This window comes from Limulus polyphemus, unplaced genomic scaffold, assembly GCF_000517525.1.
Source record: "Limulus polyphemus unplaced genomic scaffold, Limulus_polyphemus-2.1.2 Scaffold521, whole genome shotgun sequence".
Lineage (NCBI taxonomy): Eukaryota > Metazoa > Arthropoda > Merostomata > Xiphosura > Limulidae > Limulus > Limulus polyphemus.
Genome location: NW_013666131.1, coordinates 82002 through 93032, shown reverse-complemented (window position 1 = coordinate 93032; position 11031 = coordinate 82002). Strand labels below are relative to the sequence as shown.

The 11031-nt window shown below is 38.2% G+C and overlaps 1 protein-coding gene across 1 annotated transcript in view; it reads right to left on the bottom strand.

Moving 5' to 3' along the window:
• Positions 1 to 10780, bottom strand: part of LOC106458839 (HBS1-like protein) — a 72562-nt gene extending 61782 nt beyond the window's left edge. The window contains exon 1 of the mRNA XM_013918391.2: positions 10611 to 10780. Coding sequence (XP_013773845.1) covers positions 10611 to 10653 — 43 coding nt within the window. The 5' untranslated portion in view covers positions 10654 to 10780. The remainder of the gene's footprint in view (positions 1 to 10610) is intronic.
• Between the last annotated feature and the right edge of the window lie 251 nt (positions 10781 to 11031).

Sequence of the window (11031 nt, the reverse complement as noted above, 5' to 3'; positions counted from 1 at the left end):
AATTCCACTATAATTTATCAAGCTTAGTAAGAAAGCTGTATTTGGGTTTAAAAAAATATGAAATTTGGAGCAGACTAAATACACAACCTACCTCCTTGAAATCTTGGATCAAAGGAAAGAGATGGCATCCTAACACGTGAAAATGGCTGTGAATGCCACTAGGAGACATTCTGAGCTTTCAATTTGGTTATTGACATGTCATATATTGAAGTAAGTGTATATAAGGGACCATTTCCAAAAATGGAAAGAGTGATGCATTCAACATACCATGTAACACACAAAAATCAATGTATAAGTGTTGTTTTTTTATATTTACTTTTAAATTAAGAAATTAAATAATGAATAATACTAATATTTGAATTATATTCTACAGTTTGATACCAAACTTACTGGCAAAAATTCATGAAATAGTAGTTCAATAAAAATTTTTTATGAGTCAACAAACACGATGACATGGCCTTTGATCTGCGACCCATTTGGAGAAGGTTAATGCCACAAAAATAATCAATTAATTGAAAGTTAACATTTTCCAAAACCAGAAATGTATTTCCAATAATACTTACCTCTGTCCAGCTAAGCATTGGTATGAATACTACTTTGCTTGCTCGAGGCTTTATACCCTACTATGTCAATGCACCCCCTATACCAAATCTGTATATAAGCTCCCAAATTATTACTTCCTATTCACTTTTTGAGTCAGTCCAAATTAACAGACCTAAAAACAGCCATTTTGTGGAGGTAAGTATTATCAGAAATAAATTTTGGGTATAGGAAAATGTTAATTTCCAAAACACACCTTTTGTCACACTTTAGCTAGAATCCCACACCAATGGGCCGGTGAGGGCAAGGTCCACACACACAGTGTCTGCATAGAAAAGTGGTGTTTGAAAATGAGATACAGTAACAGCACATCAGTAGGGTCCACACTACTTCTTGAACAGGTATGCTCTTAGCATGGACAACATGTAATTAATTTCTGGGTAGTAAAGACCAACTGGCCACAGACACAAAATTCTAACATCTTTAGAAGAACATGAATTCATTCAAGCCCCAACCAGGCAGATGAGGTCTCATGTCTCGTCATTGGAATTATACGGTTGTGGACCCAAATCAAGATCCAAAGTGTAATGGCTGGGGCATGTGGACCACTTAATTTTTGGTCTTGTTTAGTATTGTGTTATTATTGGAACCCAATTTGAAAGTTACAAAATGATGTATGTCGAGCCACCAGAATTATGAAGAAAAGGAAAGCAACACAAAAATGGACAAACCCTCAACCCAACCTGAAGAAGTGCAAAATGCAAGAAACGAAACTCAGAATTACAGGACCTGTCATGCCTCACTTAACATGAAGAAACAGATTAACTGGTCTGTCATTACAAACTAAAATCCTAACACTCCAACCTGATAGGAAAGGCAACACCTCCTGCCCCAAGAATTATGAGATGGATGTTGGATGTGGAATAAATTAGATTCAACCAATGTCACAGGAAGTGATGCTCCGCATGCAGAATTATGAGGAGTCTAGATCCCTCTTCAATGACCATTGAAATAAAGATAATGACCAAAAAGAAGGGCCATGCACAACTCAAAGAGATAGCAGTCATCTCTGAACCAGAATTACGAGGAGGCTCACACGTAAGCTGGTCCTGCTCCTATCATATCTGGGAAAACAATCCAGGGTTATTGGTAGGAGGGCACCCAGCTTCACCCTTTTCTCCTTGAGTGGAATAATGAGTATAAGCATCACTCAGGAGAAATAAATCTCGTCCACACTAGAAGAAATGAGGAGAATACTCGCACTCGGAAGTCCTGAGGATTGATGCTCTGGAGACAGTGCAATAGGTAAACCATGTTCCCTATTTTAAAAAGCAAACCAACCCCAAATTATTCAATCTAAGGGTCAGGGATGGGCAAAAACCCCTTAAACTTTACTCCTGATAATCCATGAGTAGTGGTCCAGTAGTGTATTTGTCTTTGTGTTATAATTGTGTACCACCCGGAAAGCACTGAAGGTGGTCTTAGGGAACAACCCATTTCAACAGAGCTTGTTGCTACCAGAAAAATTTGAGATTGATTGACTCAGAGTGAGTGCAAATTTGGAAAGAAGCACACCTGACCAGGCAACAATTGCCACAGAGTGAGATCCAAATTAAAATTATGAGAGGGACTCTCAAAAAGAATAGAAATAAACACAAAAGAAATGAATTCACTCACCTTTTTTACAAATGAGCTGGGGTGTGAGAATAGCCATGTGATGTACCCTAAAATCTTCTGAAAAGACAACTGCCAAGCCATGTAAATTATGATATATAAATATATTAGGCGTGGTCCACATACCAGCCTGTACAATCTCCTCCAATAGGTGACACAAACGAGCAGCCAGGGACAGCGAGCTATGGCAAACCTGATGAGATGAGACCCAAATAAGTTCTATTACTCCAATGAAAGCCCAGAGTAAGCAATATGCACCAACTGATGAAACCAACTGGTCAAAGTGACAGGGTAATATAAGGCTTTCTTTCCTATTCATCTTCCTTCCATTTTCCTTTTTATAAATTTTTGGATCTGGATTGATTTTTATCTTCAGTTCATGCTCTGTGATGTTATGTTGTGCACACTGATGGGTTTTGGGGTTCACATCACTGTGTGTTTATCCATTTGGATCCTAAGGTGTCACGTGACTTACCTTCTCTAGCCACTGACATTTTAGGAAGGACCTATCAGGATACAACAGAACATAAGAATGCCTGTGAGCATGAATCGCAAACACATCCAAACATCAACATCCGGTAGCCAACAACAGAAGAAAATAAGTCTTAATCAAATAGTGATATAGGGAATATGGCACCAAATGTTCAAAGGGTGGATGAGATAAAGTATGTAGAACCACCGAGATATCCCAATTAGGATTCTGAAAAGGGCATCGAGTATGCATAAACTCAAAAGATTTTAGAACCTATGACAAAACTGAGGACTCACAAACTTTATGTCTTCCAGAAAAACAAAATGTAGCAGTTTTTTAAGAAAGAAGAACTTATACAGCGAAATGGATGAAGGTGGCAAACCTTTGTCGAATAACCATGTCAGAAATCAAGAAACATGCAGCACAGTGGGACAAGAATGAACACCACGTCTGAGAGAATACTTACAATAAGTAAACCATTTCCACTGATAAGCATGCAATGAAGAATGCCAAATAGACCAAGTTAATAAAAATGTCAACTGAGAGGACAATCCTTGATGTCATGTAATGGACTGCATAAAAGCCAGACATGAAGCCAGAGAATGGTGATCACTGGATGAAGAATGTCCATCTGAAGTGGACGTCAGAGGAATGGCCAGAGAGGAAGCAGAAGAGGTTGGCACTCCTGAAGATACTGAATGAGTGGAAACCAAGGTTGACCCAGCCAATATGACACCACCAGAAAAACTTGACAGGACGAGGTGCAAATCAGTGCAAGAACCTTGGATAACAGACGAATCAAAGGGAATGCATAAAGTTCAAGACCATCCAATCCTGGCTGAGAGCATCTACGCCCAAGGCCAGAGGGTGAGGGACAAGAGACCAGAAGTATTGGAGCTGGGCATTCCAGTGAGTGGTGAAAGCATCGATCTGAGGAATCCTGAGACGAGAGTAGATCCAACTAAAAACATGTGGATGAAGCATCCATTCTGTGGGAAGATAACTGATCGGCTGCTAAATTCATAACACCTGGAACATGACAAGCAAGGAGAATAATCTGATGATCGTGGGCCCAAAAGAGGAGATTCAACGTCTGAAAACAAAGAGACCTAAAGTGAGTGCATCCTTGCTTAGAAATGTAGGAGAACATGGTGGAATTGCTTGAATGAAGCATACCACCTTCCCTTGCAATAATAAAAGAGCCTAAGATATAGCTTGTTGAACTGCTAGAAGCTCTAAAAAACCGGTTGTGAAGAGAAGATTCCTCTTCTGTCCAGAAGCTTTTGAATTCCATCTCCCCTACACAAGCTCCCCATCCCTGGAGAGAAGCATCTGTGAAAAGATGTATATCTGGACGTGGGGATGGGAGAGGAACACCCACTGTCATGTTGTCCCTGTTCAACCACCAGCCAAGGTCAAGCAGGCTGGAAGCTGATAGAGTCACACCGGACAATCCAGCGCATCCATGCAAATGTTTCATTGGTCCTGTAACGACCAATGAAGAGAACTCGTGGACTCAACCCAACGGAATGAGTGATTCCAAGAATACCCACATCTCCAAAAGACATAGAACTGTATGTGTTGGTAGGGAATTAGATCACTGTATCAGAAGAATGGCCCATTCCATGTCCTGAAAGTGTAGAGGAGAAGGTTGAGCCCGACTGAGACGTGAATTGAAAAATCCCACTAAATGGACGTTTTGATGAGAAACCCAACACTTGCCACTTCAGAAAAAAGGTCTTGAGTGTGAAGTTCTGCCAAGTAGCGGGAAGGAGCGAGAAGAAGCCAGTTGTCCATATAATGATGAGTGTGAATGCCCATTGAGTGAATATGGTATGAAAAAGATGTGAATATCCAGCAAAAGACGTATGGGGCAGATGCAAGGCCAACTGGTAGAGAAAAAACTAAAAAATCTGTTTCTTGTGCAAAAAAATGAAGATACCGATGTGAAGACTTCGCAATCACAATATGAAGGTAGGCATTGGTGACATCAAACTTCGTCATCCATAGACTGGGTGCAAAGTGCCAGTGGAGGGAAAGAAATGACTCCATGGTTAACCCAGGAGGCTGAAGGAAATGACTGGGATGAGAAAGGTGGATGACCGGTCGCCAATCATCCATGTTCTTTGGATAACCGAGTATAAAAATCCTCAAGAGAGCAGTCAATGTACTCTACGGCCTCTTTAAGCACAAGATCCTGGATGGCTTGTGCCCGAAGACTACATGCAAGATGATCCTTGGGGGAGGGGAAAAGCAACCGATATGGTAGACAATGGAGGAGAAGAAGTAAAATGAAGGACCAAACCTCTTGTATGAACCTGAATGACCACTGATTGGTGGTGATTGTCTCTCATAGAAACACGAACTGTCTGAGTCAAGTCCCCAAAAGACTGGACCCCATAGGGTTGTCACCGATGCTATTGTCAGCACTCCACACAAGTAGAGGATGCCCAGTGATAAGTGCAGAATCTACCTTGTGAGTTGATAGAACATGGAGCCAATGCAGGAGGTCAGGAAACTCAAACTGGAGATGCAGTGAACCGTCCGGTAGAATAGTGGGAAAGGCAAGAGACCAGTGTCAAAAGAGAAGAGTGGAGACAGGCCACATTCATCCAAGACTCCATAGAATCTGGAAAACCTGCAAAAATTTAATGTCTTAGAAAAGGAACTTCTCTGAGATCTCTAAGGGCTGAAGAAGAAAGTCAAACGCCCTCAAGCAAGACATCTTTCTCTAAAAGATCCCAGCAACAAACTGACCAAGAGACCAAGAAGACAGCAGAAGCTGATAACCTTTACAAAGTAGAAGTCAATAAATGACTAGGATCCACTAAAAATTGAGCAGGAGATATGTGATAGTCCTCAGACAACAGTTGCAAAGAAGATAAAAAATTTCAAAACTGTTGTAATTGACTGTTGAATCTGGAAAAACCGAGTTACGACAAATAGTGACATCAGGCCTAGAACTCCAGATAGGAAGAAGAGGATGTAATCTCTGAGAATCTAAATATGTATCTTCCAGGTGATGGAAAGCTAATGCATGCTGATCCGATAAATGGGGAGGACTAGGCATGGCAGTACCCTCTTTCAATTGATCAACACTTCTCCAAGCATGCACAGCAATGTCTTGTGAAGGTAGAATGAATAGGTAATCAGCTGAATGACTTTCCCCTAACAAAGGAGAAGAGTCATAAGCCACATGAAATGTTCTAGACATTTCATACTTGATGTACTAGTTGCAAAAACAGTGAAGGATAAGAAATGTCAGACTGAGGTTCATTATTAGCTGTCTGAGCAAAAGAGGGAGCCGGAATAATAAGAGTCCAAATTCTCTCCAGTTGACCCCTAATCCCCTGCAAGCTCAGCCTCTGAGCAAACAGAAGAAAAAACCTCAAACCTCATGTAAGGCTTCATCTCTGCATATGACAGATTGGATGTCCTCCACGGAAAGAGAGCTTCCCACAACACCTGGGCAATGCTAGACTCCAGAGGTGGCAGATTAGGAGCACTAAGATAATTCATATCAGACACATGAATGTGAGAATTCACATCTGAAACATCTCAGAATTATTTTTAAGGAGTGAAATTAAAGAAAATAGATGATAAACTCAAACTCAAGAAGACGGGTTTAAAAAATAGTCCAAAGGGTAGGTATAACTAAATTTATACAACACGTTAGAGGAACCCACAGCAATCACGTAAAACCATCATTGTAATGTTCTGCTATGGAGAAAAGTGAATAGGAAGTAATAATAATAATGAAGAGCTTATATAAAGATCTCTTATAGGGGGCATCTTGACAAAGGTGGAGAGAATCACAAGATTTAAATTGCCATGGGCAATATATTGGGGTATAAACTCTAGAGCAAGTGAGGTAAGATTCATACCAATGCTTAGATGAGCAAAGAAGAGAAACTTTCATCAGAATAAATCTAAAGTGTATTTCAGAGGTAAGTGTGTTTCAGAATTAGTATTTCAGATTATTATTGTTTTCAATTATTCCAACAATCAATGATTAAATGAATTGTCACAAAAATAATCAATTAATCTAAAATTAGATTTTCCATGTACATAATACTTTTTGATTATTCCAACTATCCAAGTTATCAAAATACTGCCATCATGTTTGTTTGTTTTTAAGCACAAAGCTAAATAATGGGGAAAGAGCATTGAAGGTCTTGGGTTCAATTCCAATTGCCACTAAATTTGCTTGCTATTGTTGTTATTCCAAAGCTACTATAAATATCTGCCACTGCCATTAACTTTGAACTGCTCACTACAAGTAAGGCAACTGGTTAGTAGCACCCACTAACAACTCTCTGGCTATTTAAGCTTTAAATAAAAGTGTAAATTTATTAGGTTTTTTTTTACATTGTGTTATGATTTTAATTTTCATAACTGTGTAGCTGTATTCTTTAATATTGTACAAGCAAATGCAGATCTAAGGAAGAAGTACAGACCCCATCCACATTTTCTAGAAATTAATAACTATTATTCAATGTTCATGATATTAGAAAACATGTATGTTCAAGAAGTCCTGATAGAAATGAATAAAAACATTATAACTCGAGCACTTTCAAAAGGTGAACCTTTCTTCTTCAGGAGCTCCTGAAGAAGAAAGGTCCTTTTTAAATTTGTTTTCTTCAAAGTTATTATTGCCTAGGACAACTGCAGCTCTTATAACATAAACTTGTTACAGAATAAATGTTTCACTGCTTGAAAGTTAGAATAGTCACAAGTAAGATGTTTTTTGATTGTTGATGTCCAAAATAAGCAAAAAAAAAAAAAAGAGTGCTATGACTTTATATAAATTTTTAGGAACAAGTATCCTGTTTACAAATGCTAAAATATGAATTTATATGTTTACTTTATAATTTGTTTCAAAATACAATTATAATAATTTAATTTTGCTTATAATATTTGAGACACTTGTCTTTAACTGTTATTATTTCATATTTATCACATTACTAGAAATAAAGATATAAGGTTTGAAATTGCTAAAATATAATCCAACTGAGCTAATCATAATGACTTGTAGCCTATCTGATTAATTTCATTATTAAAGTTAACATTTTCATTACCTGAAAATATATTTCTGATAAACTAACCTCTCAGCACTCAGTAGCTATTTCTTGTAGACTTGCACCTGCCATTGAGATTTTGAGCATGCCAATAGCCTTGAACGATCTTCCATCTAAATCACGTGTTTTGAAATGAACTGCACTAGTCCATGATGTAATCATTATGCAGCAATAGCCCTTTATTAATAGGAAGACACATCCTTCATGTGCAGTAGATCTCCATAAACCCTTGGACTTAAAATTAACTTTATTCTTAGACAAGGCAAGAAAAATATGCACCAGTAGTGAGGAGGAAGGGTGGGAAGGTGTGAAGAGAGGTAAGTATCTATCAGAAATACATTTTCAGATGAAGAAAATGTTAACTTCCAAAACAATCCACTTACTTCTCTGTACAACAAAGTTAGAATCCGATACTGGTGTGGTTGAGAGGCCAGTGTAAAAAAGAATTGGCAAGATCAGAAGGGGAAAGCCCATGGAATGTGACACTCATGAGGGGCAACACTTGTGGAAGGCCATATCCTTCTCAGGTAGGGTATACTCTATGCCCAGATGCGAGTATTAAAAAAGGAAGGCAAAAATGAGCCAATGTGTTGCAGGGATGTGTAGAAAATTTACACTACCAACTAAGCATTTGTACACAACAGATCGGATGGACATGAGATGTAGTCTGGCTAGGGTAATAATCAAACTGTATGGTTTGGTATATGTTTTGTTGTGCAATTGACTACTCCTATATACAGGAATAGAGACTAAAATACCTTCCTGCCTCCTGAGAAGAACACTTTGCTCTATCCAGCTGGCCAAAAACATCAGGAAATTGGCAAATAATATATAATGGATGACCTGTAATATATTGAAATGGACACCCCTGCTCTACTTCTCACTGTATGTGCTGCTTACTCGAACTCTCTCTGGAGGGAGTGCACAACTGGTTAAACTTTTCAATTCAACCACCCCAGTGGCTAGTAACCAGGAATGGCAAGGGTCTTCTGTGCTGTACTCAAAGACTGGAGAGGATTCATGTTGAGGAAACTCAGGAGAGGTGTCCATACTCAATCAAACCTCAAACTTCAAAGGTGTTTTACTGGGGAAGAGTGCAATAGATTACCACAATACTTATTTTGAAAAGCTGGTATGTGCAAACCAGGAAAGTGGGCAGGCACTTCCTTGATGGTGGAATTTTTCATGATAGTCCATGAAAAGTACAACCTGGAATGGACATAGAGAAGCATATATACCACCATTGTGGTCCTGCAGAAAATCCATCTCAATAGTGAGCACATAAGAACCAGGGTGGATGGTTTTTCACACTTTATATTACCCCTGACTCATTGCAGATTTAAGGAATTAAGTATACCCTGAGAGTCAATACCAGTCACTGGGTGGGTTCCAAGGTGGAGATGAGACATTTTAAAAAGTGGATAAAGAAATAAATGAGGTGCTTACTCCTCTAAAATTAGTCAGTAGACCAAAGAATGGCAAATGAGGGAGAGCTCAAGCCTAGGTGGAGATGAAACCACCAGATGATGGTGTGTTGGGCACTGTCTACCTCTCTGGCCATAAGATCTTGTCCAATGTGGAATTAAGTACAGGAGGAATATCATGCATAAATATTGGAATGGCAACAGCCTCAAGCCAGACGAAGGAAGAGACCTTCCAGAAAAAGTGAGAAACAACTAGCTAGGGGTTCAAAAAGGGTCTTAGAGTATAAAGAACCACAATAAGACGAGCCAGATGAGGAAAAAGATGAAAAAAGAAAAGATGGAAAGAAGGCAGAAAAGCAGGGGAAAAAATGAAAAAAGGCAAAAGGTGGCTGAAAAAGCTACATGATATCCTGCCATGGTGTAGACCAATAATCTCTGTTCAAACAGTCTGGTAAAGAAGTTCAAGCGATGGGCAACAGAAGGGCAGTTCAGAGATAGAGAGTGCCTGATGGACTAGTGGTGATAAAAATGCCACTTCTTTTAGGTTCCTGAGAGAGTGAAAGGTTGAATTGAGTAGTAAAAAAGAAGGGCAATGCAATATGGGAAACTGCTCATTGGGAAAGAAATGGATAATACAATATATGAAGATAAAGAGACAAAACTCTTAGATGAAAGAGTAACGTAACAGATTAGAACAAGAAGAACCTTGTTATGGAAGAATAGGAGGTGCTATAAGATGCCCATCAGAGGAGAAAAATGAAGTAAGAAAAAGCTGGCCAATAAAATACTACCAACAGAGCTGAACAAAGAATATCACAGAATATTGTAAAGGCACACGAGAAGGTAGATAGCAGGGAACACTGGCATTTCCTTTCCATAATCATGTAACCTTTTCACAGTCCACCTGAAGGAAGGCTACAGGTAGATAACCTCTGCGGTTGATGAAGAGCTCAATGAAACAAGTGGTACATCACTGCTGGTAGTCTAGATGTAAAAAACAAATATGCACTCTAAATAAGTGGTGTAACTTCAAAGACTCAGGTGGAGTAAGATTTAGGCCTATTGATATCAATATTATCTATTTCAGAAGAAAGTCCTACCTAATCAGCCTGCTCATTATAAAGCGTATCTGAAAAACGATACAGTATTTGAAATGGATTGGACTTATGATAAAAACCTGGCACATAATTTTAATTGTGACGTATAGTTACATTAAACTTAAGTTAAAGCAGGGCTAGGTTAGATTGTAGATGAAAAGTAAATACAGCTAATACTATTATTAAATGTCAAATAATAATATTAAATTAACGTGACCTGGAAGTTGAAGTTTTGAAACTTTAATTTTAAGTTAATGTTTTACTCTTTTAATTTTACTTTTTAGTGTTGTTTTAATTTCATTCTATAATACAGGAAACAAAATACCTTCATCATAATTCATAGAACGAACGTTACGATGACGTGACATTCTTAAATGATAGCAAACACGACAATCAACACAAACATAGAAAAAAGTGTAACATTTCAATCATATTATTAACTATTATTATGTCACCCAAATAAGTTCTCCCATCTTCCATATTGCTAAAATTTGTTGCGTGTTTCGACAGCGGCACCTGCCAATATTAAGGTATACGCTATAATAATAATATCTTTATTTTTTTACGTTCTGAACAGAAATTATAATTATCATTGCTAGTATCATTTGGTTTTAGAAAAAATGTAACACTCAAAAATTATAATATATTTTAACACATTTAGGAAACTAGTAAAGTATTGCCAAAAAAACAGCTGTACACTAATCGCTTTATAAATACCTTTCAAACATCAGGAAGAAAATTTACCC